The sequence below is a fragment of the Hypanus sabinus genome, chromosome 6, assembly GCF_030144855.1.
Source record: "Hypanus sabinus isolate sHypSab1 chromosome 6, sHypSab1.hap1, whole genome shotgun sequence".
NCBI lineage: Eukaryota > Metazoa > Chordata > Chondrichthyes > Myliobatiformes > Dasyatidae > Hypanus > Hypanus sabinus.
Genome location: NC_082711.1, coordinates 21,104,415 through 21,125,647, shown reverse-complemented (window position 1 = coordinate 21,125,647; position 21,233 = coordinate 21,104,415). Strand labels below are relative to the sequence as shown.

Genomic DNA, 21,233 nt, shown 5'->3' with positions numbered 1-21,233 from the left:
CTCTCTCCCCCCCCCCAACATGAATACACCAGTTAAAGCAGCCTCTCCACACATGTGCTTTAATTTTAATTGATATCTAGTCGCACAGACGCAAGACAAGTCATTCATTCCATTAAGCAATCGGTCTTTACACATCTGCACTCTCAAGACTTTAACCATATAATTGTAATTACTGCAAGATTATCTGATTTCACCTCCAAAAACCATTCATTGAAAGTAATGGGACATTAGCCTTTGTCGTTACAGCTTTGATCAGTTTTCCTACCAGGTCCCTGAGGGGGAAGAAATGTTAAGTTCCGAGACAAAATTGGACATCTCAGTCCATGACCTCAAAATCTAACATGTTAGGACCCTCTGTATTGCTCCCACAGCATCCGTCTGTCCATCAGTCTGACAAAACTTTGGCCAGTTTTGGTCTTCATGGAACTAACTACAGGCGACATTCTCTAAAGATGTTAAAAACTCCCCAAAACTAAAAGCGATTTCAGAAAGCATCATGATCAACATCACAGGGCTCTGGTAAGTGGCACGGCACAAGTAACTTCACTGCTGCTACAGCTACACAGGAGTCATCACATTCCACAGGATACTTGATTGTTTGTGTTCCTAATTATCTTTTAGGAGTTACAAACCCATTATTAAGCAGATATTTATCTTCCTCCTTCTAAAAAGGAGTTAACGGAACATAATTGGTTTTGCCCGGTGCCTGTTCCAAACCTTTGTACTACAGAAAGTGGAAATAAAAAATATTATATTCTCCTGTAGTTCAGGCTTGTTAATTTTGGCGTTCCTATTACTTGGCTCTGTAATCAATCCAAATCGTACATTCTAGTTGTATCCACGTCGTCCATACCTCTCTGTACTTTAGATGCTTGAAGTATGTCACCTTACCACCCATTTGGGGTGTATGTGGTGTCCAGGAAGGGGTAATAACTCTGGCGAAGGGGCTGGTCGTGTCCATTCCAGGACAGTTCACTCACCTTTGGTCCCCAGAAGACACTCAGCTCTCACCAGCTGTTTGCATGCGACATCGGCCACAGTCTGGTACAGTGCTTCGACAGGCCGGCTAAACCGGGTGAGGACGGACAGCAGGCCTCATACCCCGGTGGATTAGGGACATGCCTGTCCTAGCAGGCAAAGTCAGCTCCAGTGAACTGGGCAAATGAGATCTACAGTGAGCTCCAACAGCTAGAAATGCTGTATTGCAGCGTCCGTGGAAGCAAAGGGAATGACAAGACGTAGAAGATGTCATAGTTATCCACTGAAACCAAGGAAGACCCTGTTTGTGATGCTTGTTTGTACCACTAGACCCAGACTTCTGAGGTCGAAAGAGTAGAACTACATCAGAGCAACAACTTTTCCATTTCAAAAACTCCCGTACAGGTTTCCTATCACGGTCGTCCATGATGGACAACCATCATCAGCCATTCTAAAAACAAATTTGAAAAGTATCTCAAAGCTTTTCACTGGATCATACTCAAGCAAACACAGATGGGAATCTTTTTCAATTCTTGGAAAGATAGAAATATAGAAAAACCTACATCACAATAATTAATATTATATTGAATAGACTAGATTAGTGCAATGGACTTCTTACTGGCCTTCCAAAGCAATCTATTGACAAACTTTAACTCATTGAGGATGCTACTGCTAGACTTCTAACTAAAGCCGGGATGAGGGTGTATATCACTCCCATTTTCACTACTCTGCATTGGCTTCCATTAGGATTGATTTTAAAGTACTGTTACTTGTTTTTAAAGCTCTCAGTGGTTTGGGAATGGAGTACATCACAGAATCGTGTTTGCTTTATATTCCTGCTGGTGCTCTGAGGCAATGTTCCCTCTTAATTTGTAATGACCAGAGTATGCAAAATTCTTGTGCTGTGCAATTTTTTTGCCCAATGTCAACATTTGCACACTGAATTTTTAAGTGGAAGTAAACCTGAAGCTTTTCCAAGGATAATGAACTACCAAAGTCCAGTGTGTTGTTCATTGTTTAATAGAAATAAAATACCAACTTCAATGAGTCTTACTCCTCATATGCCACATGACAGGCCTGTAGCAGGTAATGAAGGACTTCCTTGCCGGAGCTTTTGCACACCGTCTATATGTGATTCGCTTTCTAAATGACACTTTAAAAAGCCAAGTTTCCAAATATCTCTCCACTTTTTCCCACTTTCAAATTCTCCAGCAACTTTTGCATCACAGCAACACATGCAGGTAGCATCATTTTCTGTATTGTACATAAATTATGTCTCATAGCTGCACATTCCTGACCTCATGAGGTTTGGGTGTAGCAGTTTCTACAGTTACATTAGGCCATTCCACTTTATTTTTTTGTAATTTGTTTTTTATTGAAGTTCATCATCAAACAAACATTTCCACAAGATGTGTTTCAGATACATATACAAAGTATATCATATAGTCATATAGTCATATTTGCCACAAATCTCACATAATATATGAGGTATACACTTATAGTAAAGAGAGGAAAGAAAGAACAAGCAAAAGGAGAAAACTATGTACGAGTAGAGAGTGATCCTTTTTTTAACAAGTTATGCATTGATTTGTGAGAATAAAATCAGGCCTATGAGGTGTTACGTAGTTAAACCATTTTTCCCAGTATGAATCAAATTTTTCCAACTTATGATTAACAGATGCTGTTATCTTCTCCATTTTGTAAATGCCCATTGTAATTTCCATCCATGTATTTAAAGTTGGGCTCTCCTGTGATAACCATTTCCTGATAAGAGTCTTTTTACCAGCCACCAACAGTATATTCATTAAATATTTATCTCTTTTCAACCATTCTTGAGGTATATACCCAAAGTATATGGTCTTAATTTCTAAGGGTATAAGACATTTAAAGATGTCTTATTGAGCATTATGTATCCCACTCCAATAGTCTTTGATAATGAGGCATTCGCAGAAAATATGATAATGGTTTGCATTTTGATTTCCACAATTTCGCCAGCAAATGGGGATGTTACTATCATAATGGGATTTCTGAGAGGGTGTAATAAAATATCTTATCAAGTTTTTCCATCCAAACTCCCTCCACTTCTGTGAACTGGTACACTTCCATTGATATCTCCATATTATTGTCCATTCTTCCTCAGATATAATTATCCCTCCTTCCTTCTCCCATTTTGTTTTAATGTATGAAGTCGAATGTGTTTTAAAATTTGACAAACCCTTATACATGCTTGAAATGATTCTACTACTGTTATCTGAATTACATGCTTTCCTAAATAGCTCTATCAAGCATGTACTTGCCTTGGTTACATTTTTAAGTGTCTTATTAATATATTGTGGCATCTGTAAATACCAATAAAAGTCTTGTTTTTCTAGAAGTGTTTCTCTTTAAGCATTTTAAAACTGAACAGTGTTCCTTCTTTCATTATATTACAAAGAACTGTTATTCCTTTAGCTGTCCAGTCCTTAAATCTAGCATCCAGTTTATTTGGCTTAAAATCTGAGTCATATGCACACCATTTAAGAATTGCAATATCTCCCTCTAGATTATATTCTTTTATAATAGTTTTCCATATTTTAAGAGTCCATTTCACTCATAGGTTATCAATAGTATTTATGTACCTTTGCAGATTGTTATCAGCCAAAATTGTTTGTATGGGGATGGGAAGTACCCGCTCCTCAATGTTTTTCCATTGAGCGTCATATGATGGGTTGCACCAACATATCACAGCTCTTAACTGTGCTGCAAAATAATCTCTAAGAGAAGGCAAGCCCCATCCCCCCTTTTCCTTGGCTAAATGCAAAGGCCATTCCACTTTAAATGAACTAACAGTTCTTTTGCACTTCACACCCTTTGGTTTTTTGGAATTCGACATAGTGAATCAATAATTTCTTCAATAAAAACAGTATAACTAAGCCAGTTTTAAAATCTGTAGTCAAATCATTGCAAACTCCACATTGTCAACATCGTCCGCATCAGAAACAGGAAAAAGGAAGTGTGATTGTGTACAATCATGAAATATGCTTAACATGCCAACAAGGTAGAGAGTGACAACCTTTTGTGCACAGTGTAAATTTCTTTGTGCGCTTGTAGCCAAAGATGTGTACGCGTGCACACCTTACAAGGAACATTGCTCTCAGGTTTTCGTCCACCAGTTTCTTAAATTTAAACCATCTCCCTCAAAAGATTTTTTTAAATTATGCTCCTAAACTGTGGAACTCAATACCTAAAACTTGAAGCAGCTCAGCTGACATTTCTAAATGCAAGCTCAAGCCTATTTATTTAACCTTGCCTTTAGCTAATATCAATTTGACTTTTGTTTCCATGTTCACACTTTATCTCATCGTAAAGCACTTTGAACTCTATTGTTAGTATGAAAAGTGCTCTATAAATAAATTATTACTGTTCACTAATCAAGAACCTATCAATCTTCGCTTTAAATATACTGAATGATTGACCTCCATAGTCATCCGTGGCAATGAATTCCACTGACTCATCACCTTCTGACTGAAAAAATTCCTCCTCATCTCTGTTCTAAATAGATATCTTTCTATTCTGAGGTTGTGTCTTTTGGTCCTAGCCTCTCCTACTATAGGAAGCATCCCCTCCATGTCCACTCTATCTAGGCCTTTCAATATTCAATAGGTTTCATTGAACCCCACCCCACCCCATTCTTCTAAAGCTCAGCAAAACACAATGTAAAAGGGCTATTGGTTCCTGTAAGGGCTGCAAGTTTTCACTTACAGGGTTTGCTCACACAGGAAAGCAGCCATTGCTAGCAAAGATGGCATTTGTTCCCCATCTCTAATTCCCAATGTGGTGTTACTTCATCTTGGTTAACAGTCATCCACCCTAGCAAATTAATGGTGGATGGCTTCAGTAGTCCTGAATGGATCAGGGAGACAGATTTTTAAAGCAACATCTACACCTATATTGGAATGTTTTTAGATATGCACGATCATTATTAATTATCTCAAGGGCTTTAGCTAAATGTGCATTCCGCTACTGTCATGGTGAGATTCAAAATTATTTCTCCAGATTGGAAGACATTAGTCCATGCATGTGGGTTATTAAAACAACAACGTAACTGTTATATATCCACAGGGCAAGAACAACAACAGAGTAGAATAATTAAATGTTTTTAATGAGTTGTGTTAGTAATGATATACTCTGGGCAATTTAGCTCGTGGTGTGACAAACCGGGCCCTCCAAGTCAAAAGACGTGCATTCAAAAGCTCGCGCCCATAGGAAAGTGCCTCTCGCTGATGCTTACTCACCATGTTCTCGCAATCGACCTGATATGTTATGATAATCACCTTTCTACTTCTCCAGTTAACTCTAAATAAGGCAGCTGCTCGACTTTGTCCATCCCCACAATCATCGATACTTCCATCATTTATTGCAGTTCATTGAAGCGGCTAGAATGTTCCTATCATGGCTCCGGCTTGATTTTCCAAGGGATACCTCCTTGCCCTTGGACAATCCCATGATGGAGAATGTAGGAGATAGGTTTGGAGTTTGTCAAACTCCACTCTCAAAGAAAAGGGTGCAGACGTCTTACTCCATTACACTCCCTTCCACCAGCTCCGAACATTGAGGCAATTAACTTCAGCTAATCAAGCATGTGAAAACTGGCAAGGAGATGGTGCTTCTTATCCTTTAGCTTCCAGGAAAGAAAAGGGGAGGCTCGTCATACCTTGGAGTACTCCACCATGTACTGACTGGATTTATCAATGAGGCAGAGGCCAAGCCTTTTAGGATTGCTGGAAACCACAGGAAAACAGCAGAACAGTTCCCTGCCACGGAATGGCCTGGAGAAATAGGACATGGGTATGACAGGCATGGTAGTAGATGAGGTGATCCTGATGTTTTGACTTCCACCAGCAATCTGACCATTGAAGAAATTCTGCTATGACCACCTCTGCAGAGAATCAGAATCAGAATCAGGTTTAACATCACCGGCATGTGTTGTGAAATTTGTTGTCTTTGCGGCAGCAGTACAATGCAATACACAATAATAGAAAAAATGTGAATTACAGTTAAAAAAAAAAAAATATATATATATATATATAAAATTATTAAATTAATCATGCAAGAATAAAAATAAAAAAGTAGTGAGGTAGTGTTCATGGATTCAATGTCTATTCAAAAATTGGATGGCAGAAGGGAAGAAGCTGTTCCTAAATCATTCAGTGTGTGCCTTCAGGCTCCTGTACCTCCTTCCTGATGGTGGCAATAACAGCAAGGCCTGACCTGGGTAACGGAGCTCCCTAATGATGGATGCTGCCTTCCTGAAAGTGTCCTAGGTACTACAGAGGCAGTGTCCATGATGGAGCTAACACAGTTTACAACTCTCTGCAGCTTATTTTGGTCCTGTGCAGTTGCCTCGCACCCCCCCCCCCACCCACCAACCCCAATACCAGGTGGTGATCCAGCCAGTTAGAATGTTCTCCACAGCACATCTGTAGAAATTTGCGTGTCTTTGGTGATGTACCAAATCTCCTCAAGCTCCTAATGAGATATAGGCACTGCCATGCTTTTCTGTGAATCTTTCCTTTCAGACAGACACAATACCACTACAAATCAGTTCTTCTAACTTACCCTATTGAGACCATAAGACATAGGGGAAGAACTTGGCCATTTGGACCATCAAATTGGCTGCGCAATGAGCCTTTAACACCATGAGATCTCCTCTTTAAACCTGTCTTTAACAAACCGTTCTATTTTCCAGGTCCCTCGCATTAACTAAGCTCCTCACCTATGATACAAGTTTCATTTTACGTCTTCAACAACCTTTGGCAACCTCTCTGACACAAGCTGTTTCAACAGCTCACAGCATTCTAATTATTGTCGAATCAAATGACATGCAACAGACTACAACTTGTTCCAAGGATTAATTTTCAGGTGGAATGGATGCTTCAACATTATATTTCATTTATTTTTAGCTGTTGTTTTCTTCAATAAGCTTATTTCCATCAGGTTTTACACAGGAAATGAGGTCACGAGTCAGCTGGGATAATACGGGGAAACTGGAGGGCCTCAGCATACCTCTGGTGGTAATTCCTTTCCCAGTATGTGCAGGATATGAATTTCATGTTTATTACCCTATTTATTTTATAGTTAGAGGACCTTCAACCCACACATCCATGTCATCTCCAGCTCCATCAATCCCATTTACCTGCTTTAGACCCGCTCCCTCTATGCCTTGACTGATTGTGCCTGTATAAATACCTCTTAAACATAGTGTTGTATCTGATTCTACAACATCTGAAAACTCTCCGTGTGACAATTTTTGCAATGGTATTGGGTTTACTGACTGTGAAGTTTTAAACTCAAGTGAAAAGTTTAAGCCCTATTCAACGTAAATGGTCATGATATCCTCACTAAAGGGAGGTTATACTGTAAATACCCAATCTTCAAAGTCTAGTTCACTTCCCTGTTTCTTCTCTACTGCAAGTTTAGCTGCCAATACCCAGTATTTGAGCAATGGATTCCCTCTTCCTACCAAGGAAAAGATACTTCCAGCTAACACCAAACAAGAGAATATCTGCAGATGCTGGAAATCCAAGCAGCACATACACAATGCTGGAGGAATTCAGCGGGCCAGGCAGCATCTATAGAAAAAAGTGCCGTTAACATTTTGGACCGAGACCCTTCGGCAGCACTAGAGAAAAAAGGCTGAGGAGTAGATTTAGGAAGTAGGGGGAGGGGATAGAGAATCACAAGGTGATAGGTGAGACCTGAAGGGGGAGGGGAGGGATGAAGTAAGGAGCTGGTAAATTGATGGGTGAAAGGAGAAGAGGGGAGTCTGATAAAAGAGGACAGAAGGCCATGGAAGAAAGAAAAGTGGGAAGAGCATCAGAGGAGGCAGTGGATGGGCAAGGACATAAGGTGAGAGAGAGAAAAAGGAATAGAGAAATGGTGGGGGGGTGGGTAGAATTACCAGAAATACATAGTTTCCTGACTGGTCAGGGCATCGAAGGTTACGCCGAGGTGGCAGGTGCATGGGGTTGTGAGGGATCCAGGATTAGCCATGATGGAATGGCAGAACAGACTCAATAGACTGAATGGCCTAATTCTGCTTCTATGTCTTATGGTCTCTGTACCAGGAAGCGAATATCCCTCACACTTTACTCTAAACTCTGCTTTAAAAATCCTTCCTCTCACCTTAAACCAATGCCCTCTTGATTTCAATACCCCTACCATGGGAAAAAGATACTATTGTTGGTTAAGTCCATGACCCCTACTGGGTCATAGGCCATCAACAACAGCTCATCAGAATCCTCTGTCCTAGGCCAGTCTTTCAAGTTGTCCCCCAGTGTAGCCCATCTTCAAAGATCCTTTCTCTCCCAGTAATGGTGTAGCATTTCTGTAGTTGTGGGTTTTTTCAGGATAGGGTTGCTAGCCCCATGCCCAAACCTCCTCCTTTCACAGCCAGGCACATCCATAGCTGAGCTTATCGACCTTATCCATGCTTCTTAAAGTGGACTCTTGACCTGCCAATCTACCTCATTATGATCTTGCACTTCATCTCCCTGCACTGCACTTTCTCTGTATCTGTTACGCTTTATTCTGTACTCTTATTGTTTTACCTTGCCCTACCTCAGTGATTTGACTGTATGAACAGTATGCAAGACAAGCTTTTTACAGTATCTCATACATGTGACAACAATAAAAGAACACTAATACCTCAGCCTCCTTCACTCCAGGGAGAACAAGTCCAACCTGAATAATCTCCCCCCACAATCAAAGTTCCCTATGCAAGACAGCCTGGTGATTCTCCTTTACCCTCTCCCTATCATACCATTGATAGTAACTAACTGGGATAGACTGCTTTAAATAGGAATTGGACCACCAGATGATTAATTACATTTTAAATGCTAAACAGTCAGCAACTGGAGTCTTTCAGCAACTTACATTTATTTCTAGAGTCTAATATATGATAAGAGTTCTGGACTAATAAGTGCCATATTAAGACCATGATCTATTACTTCTATGGTGTAGTGCAATGTTCCCATGCATCCCTGAATTATCATTATGAAGATGCAAAATGTTCCACTTACATTGAAATGTATGATTTTCTTTCTGGAGCCTCTATATATCTGGCTTATCATGAGTTAAAGTGAACATGCCCATTCCCCCTCCAAGCTACGGACTCAGGCCCTCCATTAGTAACTTGTATCCCCGGGCCATGACCATCGCTGTGTAAAAGGCCAGAAAACTATACATTAAAAAGAAAATAATATGCTCCTGGAGATTTAACTGGTTTTGCTCTGGGATTGTAGCCTCTCTCAGTACTCTGTGTGAGTAAACGCTTCACATCGGAGGAAACATGAGTGGCATTGATTTGTCGTGAATGCACTGATTTGATGGTAACAACGAACATAAAGAGAAATGTGCACAGATAGCATTTCCTGTGGCTCTTTTCATAAGGTCTATTTCTTCGAAATAATAAAAATAGATTCAAGATACAAGATTGTTGATTATCATTCTTCCATACACAAGAGTAAAGGAGAAAAAAATAATTGTTACTTTAGATCAACTGCTGCATAAAAAGTACACTAAACATAAATAACAGAATAAAAAATACACAATGAATATAGATTCTTAAGATTAGTTTATATACATAGAGTGACGCTAGTACTTGTACATATGGTGAGTGAGAGGAAATGACAAAGTGGTGGTGTGGGTTCGTGGTTGGAGATGTTGATCAGTCTTACTGCTTCAGGAAAGTAACTGTTAATTCAGCCTGGTAGTCCTGATGTGGATGGTACATAGCTCCTCCCTAATGGGAATGGGTCAAACAGTTCATAAGCAGGGTGCGTGGGATCCTTCACGATATTTCTAGCCTTTTCTCTGGCACCTTTCGGTATATATGTCCTTGACAGTGGCTAGGCTGCTGCTGGTGATGCATTGGGCAGTTTTAGCTATCTGCTCTGGAGTCCTCCTCTCCTTCACAGTTCAGAATCGTACCACACAATGATGCAGCATGTTAGGATGCTCTCAACTGTGCATCTATAGAAGGCTGTGAGTATTGATGTGCATGGTCCAGCTCTCCTCAGAAAGTAGAGGCATTGGTGAGCTTCCTTGACTGTAGAGAATGTATTCGCGGACTAAAAGAGGTTGCTCAAGATGTGCACTCCCAGTGGTTTGAAATTGTTCACAGTTTCCACTGCTGGGTCACCAATATGAAGAAGAATGTGAGGGGCACATGTTTTCCTGAAGTTAATTTCCTTTGTCGAAGAGGTTATTTGCCTCGCATCAGGCTGGAGTTCATCAATCTCCTCATTGTAGTCCATCTCATATAAATGGGATACTTACTATGAAACGCCATGATACTGAGTAAAAGATAGTTCAAGGAACTCAGTAGATGGAGCTTGCACTGAATGTCAGCAAGACCAAGGAATTGATTGGAGATTTCAGAAATGGGAAATCAGGAGAAGGCACACCAATCCTCATTGAAGTTCCTGGGCATCAACTTCTCACAAGATTGATCCTGGGGCCACAATATTGTTGCAGCTACAAAGAAGGCACAGCAGTGGCTATACTTCATTAGGAGTTTGAGGAGATTTGGAATATTGCCAAAGGCTTGAGCAAATTTCTGCAGGTACACCATGGAGAATAGTCTGACTGGTTGTGTCACTGTCAGGAATGGAGGCACCAATGCATGGGATCTTAAGAGGCTTCAGAGGATTGTAATTCAGCTAGATCCGTCATGAGTATAAGTCTCCCCACCTCCAAGGATATCATCCAAAGGCAGTGACTCCATCATTAAGGACCCTCACCACCTGGGAAATGGCCTCTTCTCATTACTGCCATCAGGGTGAAGATACAAGAGCCTGAATACCCCACTTAATTTTTTTTATTAAACAGAACAGGCATAACAAATTAATATGAGTTACAATAAATATAAAGAGAAATAGTGAGGTGGTGTTCATCGGTTTATGGTCCATTCAGAAATTTGAAGGCAAAGCTTCTTCCCCTTTGCCATCAGATTTCTGAATGGACCATGAACACCACCTCACTATTCCTCTTTATATTTATTGTAACTCATATTAGTTGGTTATGCCTGTGCTGTACTGCAGCCATAAAACAAGAACTTTCATGACCTATGTTATGTTAGGGGAGCAGAGGGGGCTGGGGGGAGGAATTGTCAATGTTTCAACTTGAGACCCTACATCAGAACTGAGGTCATTTGCCAGCCCCTGTCTCAGCTCCTCCTCCTCCTCTGCTCTTTCTACTGACAGTCTTCCATCTCCACTCTCAGTGGCAAAGTGGAACTAAGGGAAACATGACCATGGTGATTAATTTGTACAATGGTTGTGACAAGTCCAACATCCAGAATAAAGCCTTGGTCGAAGTAGTCCCAAAGTACTGCAGACATGTAGAGTGGCTATTGGAACTGTTCCTGCAAAGCTCGTGCATTGATCCAGATCTTCAGTCCTGGCTGCATGGAGTTTGCATTTTCTGCCTTAGACGATATGGGTTTCCATTGGGTGCCCTGGTTTTCTCTTCAACCCCAAAGATGTGTTGTTAGCTTTAATTGGCTGGTATGAATTATCCCTTACTGTTGAAATTTGAAAGTTCAAAGTAAATTTATTATGAAAATATGTATGTATATCTCACCACACATTACCCTAAGATTCATTTGCTTGCAGGCATCAACCGTAGAACAAGGCAATCCAGTAGAATCAATGAAAAACTAAGCACAAAGAACGGGCAAACAACAAATGTGCAAAAGAAGATTCCCAGTTCAATTACAAAAAATACCAGATAGATGGATAGATAAGACTGACAACATAAGTTGAAAGTGAGTCCATAGGTTGTGGAAGCAGTTCACAATGGAGGTGAGTGAAGTTATCCATGTTGGTTTAGTAGTTTGATGATTGAATAACTAGTCCTGCACATTGTGTCCAACCCAAGGATCCCATACCACCAGGTTCAGTAGTTTTAAATCATCAAAAAGCAGTAGACTTAAACCATTCAGGAATACAACATGTTTATCTTCCATATATTATATTCCTTTAATCTGAAGTTTTCAGTAACTGCAGTGTTTTGAGATATGACTTACATTATCTGATTCACTCCATCCCTCCATCAGATACATGGTCTGGTATGGAGGGGAGAGAGGAGCAGATTTCTCTTTAGCAATGATCTGAAGTACTGCACTCCTATAATGCTCTGCTTGAATTCCTCATTCACTGCTTAAATGAAGCTTGTTACACGACACAATAATAAACTGATTCATCAAGGCATTACAATCTCACAGCGATATAAACCCCACCAATTCCCTCTGCAGCTCCAAGGACTGACATTTATCCTGTATCTGTTCAGTTACTGAAGTGTACATTATTTCTCCAACTATTATTCTTCTCCAAGGATCATCACCTGGTAGCGAAGGAGAGGCTTTGTGAGTTCCTAAAATCCTGAGAGCAATTCCGTCTGGAGTTTAGCCAACAGCACTTAAGGTCACCCATGGTACAAAGGTCAAGGGGGAGATTCCAGACAAAGAGTGATCCAACCAAGACCTCAGCAGTGGAGCTGGCAGAAGATGAAAAATTTCACAATGGCAGTGAAACCGGAGGAAGGCTGCAGCAGTGAAGGGCTCCCAGTCGTCTTGCATTCCAAGCCATTGGACCCTGACCACCAAGCTGTCAAAGACCGTGTGGCTGCTGCCTTTGCATCAGCCTCCCGATGTTAAACAAAGTCACGCACAGGCAATCCCCATTGAGGAAATCCACCCTAACATCCTGGATTATGTCCTGTGGTGATCAGCAAGTGGCAAAGGGTCAGGATTATGTGGATCTTCAACTGGCCTCTACAGCCTCCTGAAGACCCTCCCTTTAGGCAAGCATCATACTGAACTCGAGTGATCGCACTACTACCACATTACTATTCCAACTCACCCGTCTAGCAGTAAGAGAATCATCTACAGTCACAAGAGCACTGAATGTATGTAATTTCACATCCAGAAGGCAGTGAATCTGTGGAATTCATTGCCAGCAACAGCTGTGCCAAGCCATTGGGTATATTTAAAGGGGGGGGGTGATAGATTCTTGATTAGTAAGGGCATCAAAAGTTGCAGGAAGAAGGCAGAATAGGTTAAGATGGGTGATAAACTAGCCATAATGGAATGGCGGAGCAGACTCGATGGACCAAATGGCCTAATTCTGCTTCTATGTCTTATCTGTACCTCATTAATACCATATACACATAAGTTATTTGCCAAAAAAAACTGCTTTTGGTCTTTATTCAATAGATGGAAATTTGCATAATGCAAATCTTGGAAAATTCCTATAATAGTCACTTTTGCTATTGAATATTAAAAATGTATGTATCTTATATATCTTTGCATCTTCTGTGCTCTTGCTCACTGCAGTGCCCTTTATTGCTTTAATACAGTTAGTGGTACTTAGGTAGCTTAATCTTTCCATTGTAGCAGTGGAATTTTATTAAAAACTGGTTGGTAGGGGGTTGACATTTTTTATATAAAAAATTTCTTTTATGATGTATGACCTATCTTTAAATTTTTGATTACAGAGTGGTAAACCTTTATGTGATATGCTATAACATTTTGATCAATTTTATTACAATATATGAATGTACACAAGTTATGTTGAGATGTATCTACGTGTTGCACTGTGTAAATCTTGTTTTTTTTTCTTTTGAATAAAAATATTGCAAAAAGAAAAGAAAAACTGGTCCTGGTAGCTTGGTGAGAGGGTGGAACAAGGTATTAAGGCTATAAAGCCCTTTGTCAATGCGTGTAGACCAGATGAAGTCCACAATACGAGAAAGCCCAAATGGAAGCTATTAAGCGAGGAGACTGCACAGCCACAAGAGGGGTGACAGACATTGTGAGACAGAATTACAGAGTGAGTAGTGCTGTTGCCTTGGAACAATAGAGACCCAAGTTCAGTCCTGGCCTCAGATGCTGGCTGTGTGGAGTTCACACTAGATGGATCTCCTCTGGGTGCTCTGGTTGCAAAGTTCAAAGTAGGTTTAATATCAAAGTACATACATGTCACTATATACAACCCTGAAATTCACTTTCCTACAGGTATACATGTTTCAAATACACGCAAACTGACAGATTAAATAAGCACTGCAAATTGCCCCTTGTGCATAGGTGAGTGATAAATGTGAGGGAAATTGAAGAAGTGTGGTGAAGAAGAGGTGGACTCAGTGTAAGTAGGAGATTGATGCATATTCATTGGATAAAGGCCTGGTCCCATGCTATTTCTCTCTACAAGAGGAGCCAGGTCAGGTAGAGGGAGATGAGGCCAGATGGAGGAAACATAAGGATGACATCATAGAGCAAGACGACCAATAGCTGTAGAAGATCCAAATTTTCTCTGAACACTGGGAAAATAAAGCAAAGTATAGCAGAGCATAGAAAGCCATACAGGCAAAAGAGTCAGTTAAAAGTAAAGAGGATAAAATCATTCAATTCTAAGTGAATGATGTGAAATATTTTGGTAAAGCATGTTTTAAAATAGATCACAATCATAAGACTCTCACAGAAGCACAATCAATAATATCAATTTTCTCAATAAAAGTTCAATTTATCAGCCCAAGTGTGTTAAACAATCCTAATAACATGACACTAGATAAAGTTGGCTGGCTAATATTACTTTTGAATCAAAATCTATCTGATTGCAGTAGACTAAAAGCTCACGGGGATTTCAGTCTTTATTTTCCACTCTGTGCTATTTTCAGACGCGATTTGTATCTTTTCACCCAGCAATGGGTAGGAGCTCTGGTGTACAAAGGGACTGTGGTACAGATGAGTGGGGTAAGATAACAGATGCCACTAGGCAGTGGGGTGGAGATATGTCTCTACCAAAGGAGGTGTAAGGCGCTCCTTCCCTCCGCCAGCCTGCAGGTCCCCCTTGGGGAAGGAGTAGAACCTGCTTAGCACCCCCAATCATGATCATGTGAAGTCATGTTAGAAGGTGGTGGATGGTCATATGAGCAGCTGGTGCATATCACAAGACCTGGATATGTGTGGCACTGGATATGTGCCAGGCAGGCAATTTCTAAAGAGTATTGATAATGGTTGGGATCACCCACTGCCCAGAAGATGACAATGGCAAACCACTTGTGTAGAAAAGTATTGCCTTCGACAATCATGGTCAAAAAACCATGATCACCGATGTCATATGACACGACACATAATGATGATAATAAGCGATCATGCCCAGTTCTTGAAGAGTAACCAGATTGTGAAAGGGGCAAACCTCAGCCAAATGACAGAGCCAAGTGCCGAGGAGTATAGTTGCCCACGGTGGGCAGAAGGATTGATTTTAAGAAGGATGAAAATATACAGATTTTTAAAGAAGAAATAATGTAAAATAAAATAATCAGTCAAAAATAAAACTTACCTGCAGAGAAGGCGGCATGAGACATAAAGAAAAATGACAGCTTGACCTTGGCAAGCTTGTCGAGAGGACTGAGTAGCAGCCATAACTGTGATTCCTATTAGAAATAACAGAGGCAGCTATTACCTCTTGGAGTAAAAAAGAAACAGTCAAAACAGCCTCAAATAGTACAGTTGAATTGATCATTTCTACCAAATAAAAATCAAAATGGTACAGCATGTAAATAAATACCTTTTTTATAGCAGTAACTGTACAAAAATATTAGGCACATATGTATATATGGCTAGGATGCCTAAGAGTTTTGCACAGTACTGCAGAAATTTTATGTATTGCACTGTACTACTGCTGTAGAAAAAACTAAAATTTCATGATGTACGTGAATAATGATAAACCTGATTCTGATACGGGTATTGTGGACTGAGAGTGGGAAGGGGGCAGGGAGAGGGGAGGGAGCAGGAAGCACCAGAGTGACATTCTGTAATGATCAATAAACCATTTGTTTGGAATCAAATGGACGTGCCTGGTGTCTCAAGGCTGGTGTCCCAGCACTCCTTCTCTGCCACTTGTCCCACAGCACTCCACCCTCACCACTCCCAATTACCTTGGCTCCTGCCAGACTTAAAACTTCTTTCTTCGCTCCACGTTAACAAATGCAGTACTGTGCAAAAGTCTTAGGCATCCTAGCTATATAAACTGTGCCTATAAAAAGTATTGCACCCACTTTGGAAGTTTTCATGTTTTTTTTTACAACATTGAATCATAGTGGATATAATTTGGCTTTTTTGACACTGATCAACAGAAACAGACTCTTTCATGTCAAAGTGAAAACAGATCTTAAAAAAAAACCAAGACGTTTGCACCGTAGTGTACAAAATAAATGAAGGGAGCAAAATGGAGTGCAGTGCTGTGCTGCTTACACTGTTCCAGTGCTCAGGGTGTGTGAACCCAAAGTATTCATGCACCCTGTAAGATCTTTATAAAGAACACCTTCCCAACGATGAAGATTACTGAGTTAATACAGAACCCAGAGCAAAGGTAATTGGAAGGCTGTACCAAAACAATCATGTTCTACTTATGGTTTCAGCACCTGAGGTGTCAAAACTGCTGCATGGAAATTGAAGTAATGGTTAAACAACACAAAAACTTCTGGAATTAATATGATTTTCACTTAGTGCGTACTAAGTAACCCAGATAAGTGAGAGGTGGTTCATTATGGTTGGTCAACTATGATGGCAGAATATAGTATTAATGGTAAGACTCTTGGCAGTGTAGAGGATCAGAGGGATCTTGGGGTCCGAGTCCATAGGACACTCAAAGTTCCTGCACAGGTTGACTCTGTGGTTAAGAAGGCATACAGTGCATTGGCCTTCATCAATCAGGGATTGAGTTTAGTATCTGAGAGGTAATGTTGCAGCTACATAGGACCCTGGTCAGACCCCACTTGGAGTACTATGCTCAGTTCTGGTCGCCTCACTACAGGAAGGATGTGGAAACCATAGAAAGGGCGCAGAAGAGAATTACAAGGATGTTGCCTGGATTGGGGAGCATGCCTTATGAGAATAGGTTGAGTGAACTCGGCCTTTTCTCCTTGGAGCGACAAAGGATGAGAGGTGACCTGATAGAGGTGTATAAGATGATGAGAGGCATTGATCGTGTGGATCATCAGAGGCTTTTTCCCAGGGCTGAAATGGCTAGCATAAGAGGGCACAGTTTTAAGGTGCTTGGAAGCAGGTACAGAGGAGATGTCAGAGGTAAGATTTTTCACACAGAGAGTGGTGAGTGTGTGGAATGGGCTGCCGGCGACAGTGGTGGAGGCTGATACAATAGGGTCTTTTAAAATGCTCCTGGATAGGTACATGCAGCTTAGAAAAGTAGAGGGCAATGGGTAACTCTAGGTAATTTCTAAGGTAGGGACATGTTCAGCACAGCTTTCTAGGCCAAAGGGCCTGTATTGTGCTGTAGGGTTTCTATGTTTCTACTAGAGGGGTTAACAAGATGCATTTGATTGCAATAAATTTACCAGGACTAATATTAAAGCTTATATGAATTGTCGGACAGAGCTGTCCGTTAATAGTTTTATGAAGGGGTAGGTTATCTGTCTTTGGAGCCTATAGGGTTCCAGTTCATTAAATACTCCAGTGATGACTGTTGCTTCAACACATTCTTAAAGAAATTGGCACAAGTAGCAAAAGATCCAATTTCTCAATTGTATTTTTGATGAGGTATAATCAATCAACTGAATATTGCAAAGGTTTCATATAAAATTAGAACTGAAAGTGAGGGGGATGAAGAGGGGAAGCCTAAATTATTCATCATCAACAACGGCATGCTTTCTATACTTAATATAAGGGAGGTAACTTGTCAACAGTCCCTGTGGAATGACATGGTGTACCTGCATGGTAAGATAATCCAATACCACAAGATTATTTGCAATTTTACTCCCCAGACGGTACTGATAGTCCTCATTCTGTAACATTATTTTTAAGATACATTTTCAGTGGCTGGTCCAAGGAGCTTTGAAACTTAATTGTTTGCTGCACTAAGAGTCATCCCACTCGAGGATGTATATTTTCACTAAATTGCATTACAATCTCTGAAATGGAAAAGGAATTTGCAATCTGAAAACTGATCAGATTTTTGTGTTTCAAGAGTTTGGTTTTTGAGAGTTGTTTTTTTAAAAGTTACTCACTTGCACTCTCCATTTCTTTTGTAGTTCCTTCATACCTTACTGGGATAAATACACATTTAAATTCCTAAATTGCTTAAGGAAAGAAAGCCAACAATGGGTAGACCAGTCAAACATCAATTGATATCCTTGGTTACACAAGAATAAGTGAAATGATCTGGATATTGATTGTCAAGTTGGCCATGTGTCTACTTTGGGATCAAGATATACAACAAGCTCTTATCTACCCATAAGCAACCTGATTATCAAAGCATGATCCGATAAAATCCAAATGCACGACATTGATCACAGATCCTAAGAGTCAGGCCAGCAAAAAGGTAGGACCAGAAAATCCATTTCCTGCATGTTATGTCCAAACTCCACCCGATGCCTTTGACAGAGCAGCAAGATGCAAGTTTTCAGGATGCTCAAACTAATGAAAAAGTGAAGAATGTTATTTGTAGGCAAAAGTTCAAAGTCAATTTATTTATTATCAATGTACTGTATGTATGTGTCAGCATACACTACCCTAGGCATTTACAGTAAGAATTCCCACTTCTTTCCCCAGGCTGTGAAACTTCTGAACACCCTGCTAGTACCCAGTACACATTACTTCTGACAGGGCCAGTAGCAGTATACAAATATGTTGTATTTGTACTTTATCAACTTGCACATCTACAGAATATTTTTATTATTTTTACGTAGAGTGTGGCGAGTGCATGGAATGGGCTGCCAGCAATGGCAGTGAAGACGGATACGATACGGTCTTTTAAGAAACTTTTGGATAGGTACATGGAGCTTAGAAAAATAGAGGGCCATGGGTAACCCTAGTAATTTTTTCTAAGGTAGGGACATGTTCGGCTCAACTTTGTGGGCCGAAGGGCCTGAATTGTGCTATTGGTTTTCTACATTTCTATGTTTCCACCTGTTAGTATTATGCATGGAGGGAAATGGAAAAAAGACAGAAAGCTGAATGGGAAAATGGATCAGCCATGATGAAATGGCGGCGCAGACACGATGGGCCAAATGGGCTAATTCTGCTCCCATATCTTATGGTTGTGGTCTTATTATTGTGTTAATATTATTTTATGTGCTATATGTGATATATGTACTGTAAGTGATATGTAGGAACATTGTTTCATTTATCTGTACACACATTGAATGTAAATGGCTAAATGTACACTGTACAGTTGAATACCAACAAACTTGAACTAAGCTAGAACAAAGAAAGACAATATAGTCAATGAAAAACCACAAACATTTTCAGTAATCAATGTGCAAAAGAAGGTAAACTGTGCCAATACAAAAAAAATCAAATAAGTAAATAAAAGTTGCTGAGAGCCTGAGTTGTAGAGTCCTTGAAAGTGAGTCCATAGTTTGTGGAGTCAGTTCAGTGTTGAGGTGAGTGAAGTTATCCACGCTAGTTCAGGGACCTGATGGTTGAAGCTAATAACTGCTCCTGGACCTGATTATCAAAGCATGATCCAATAAAATTCATACTTATGACATTGACTACAGGTCAAGTCAGCAAAAAGGAAGAACCAGGAAAACCATTTCTTGCATGGCCCAAACTCCAACTGTTGCTTTTTGAGAGGACAGAGAGATATTTTAAGTTTTCCGGAAGTGCAAACTAATAAAGAGAGAAGTCTGTTATTTTCGAATAAAAAGAAGCTGGGTAAAGAGATAGTTTACAATCTATACTTATTATAAATCAATAATTCAAGTATGAACCGATTCTCATGTGGTTTTATTCAGGCTCCTTAATAAGAACTGTCAATTTTTTTTAAGGTAAAATCACTGTTTTGACAGCAGGGAATGGTAAATAATTACTAAAAGCGTGATCTTATGAATCAATCTGTTTTTCCCAGAGATGAGATCTCTAAAAACAGAGGGCATGCATTTGAGGTGGGAGGGGATTATTTCAAAGGAGATGTGAGGGGTAAGTCTTTTTTTCCACAAAGAGAGTGGTGGGTGGCTGGAATGCCTGCCTGGGTGGTGGTAGAGGCAGCTACATTCGGGACTTTTAAGAGACGTATAGCTAGACACATGGATGCAAGGAAAATGGAAGAATATGGACTTTGTGTAGCCAGATTAGTTTAATAGGCCATTTAATTAGGTCCAGCATAACATCATGGGCCACAGGAGCTGTTCCTGTGAAGTACCATTCTATGTTCTATGAAAGACAAAAGAGCAAACTCCTGGACAATTCGGATATGAATCATCTTTATTAGAGTGGTGCAAAGTAGCATTTCATCCAGCTATCAAAATCTCAAAATAATTAACATTTCTTTCAATATCTTAACTCAAACCAAACAACCCTGAAACACTGGTAAATAAATTATTATACAAGCACTACCAACATATAAGACATGATATACCTAACACTCTCAACTGATAATTTAAGGGCAACTTTATTTCAACAAAGAAAACAAGTCCCAAGAGGGAACTTCTTTTTAAGACAAACTATTGATGCCATCCAAAATGTTCAGTTTGCATATATCAAGACACTCATTAGGATTGTGCTTGGAAACAGTTTCAGTCTTAGAAAACAAACATTATGAAATATAAACATAGCTCTGTCACATGATTTGCAATATATCTTTCTACAAAAGGAAACAAATCCCTTTAATTGAAGCATCTCGTTTCATCAGAAGAAAGGGAGGATTAACACTGCCAGCACTGTTTTACAAAAAAACTAGTATATATACTATATCTCAGATCCAAAAAACACTTTGCATAATAAGCTTAAGTAAAGGGAATAGTTACTGGGACATAAATAGCCAGCACACAGTGAGCTTAATGAAAATGAGTCTAGTCAGTGACCAACTCTACAGCATATGCGTTCCAAGTACAAATGCCCAGATTTCAATTCAGCGGTGCATCAATACGTCAGTTCTTACGCCCATCCTGTTTTGCAGCCGCCCCTTTACTTCCTATGCTGGAAGCTCTCGTTGTTGTTACTATGACATCACACCAAAAACTGGATTGTGCCGACAGATACTAGGACCAAATTCTTCATAGTCTTTTTTTGTGTGGCACACCTGGTAAAACTCAGGCTGTTGAGAAGAAAGATGAAAAATACATCCAAGCATGATAATGTGCATTAAAAATAATGTGGTGTTTTAAATTTCTCATTGGCTATTCCCAATGTTCTCTTAGCCATCCCCTTGTTTTTTTTTGGATCTTCACACTCACTAATCTTACAATCAAGG

General features: G+C 40.0%; 1 protein-coding gene across 6 annotated transcripts in view; it reads right to left on the bottom strand.

Annotated features, from left to right (window-relative positions):
- Window positions 1–20,233: 20,233 nt before the first annotated feature.
- The window catches only part of actr3b (actin related protein 3B), an 85,267-nt gene continuing 84,267 nt past the window's right edge, over window positions 20,234–21,233 (bottom strand). For all 6 annotated transcript variants that reach the window (XM_059971845.1, XM_059971841.1, XM_059971843.1 and 3 more), the window contains one exon: window positions 20,234–21,077. In XM_059971845.1, coding sequence (XP_059827828.1) covers window positions 20,982–21,077 — 96 coding nt within the window. In that variant the 3' untranslated portion in view covers window positions 20,234–20,981. The remainder of the gene's footprint in view (window positions 21,078–21,233) is intronic.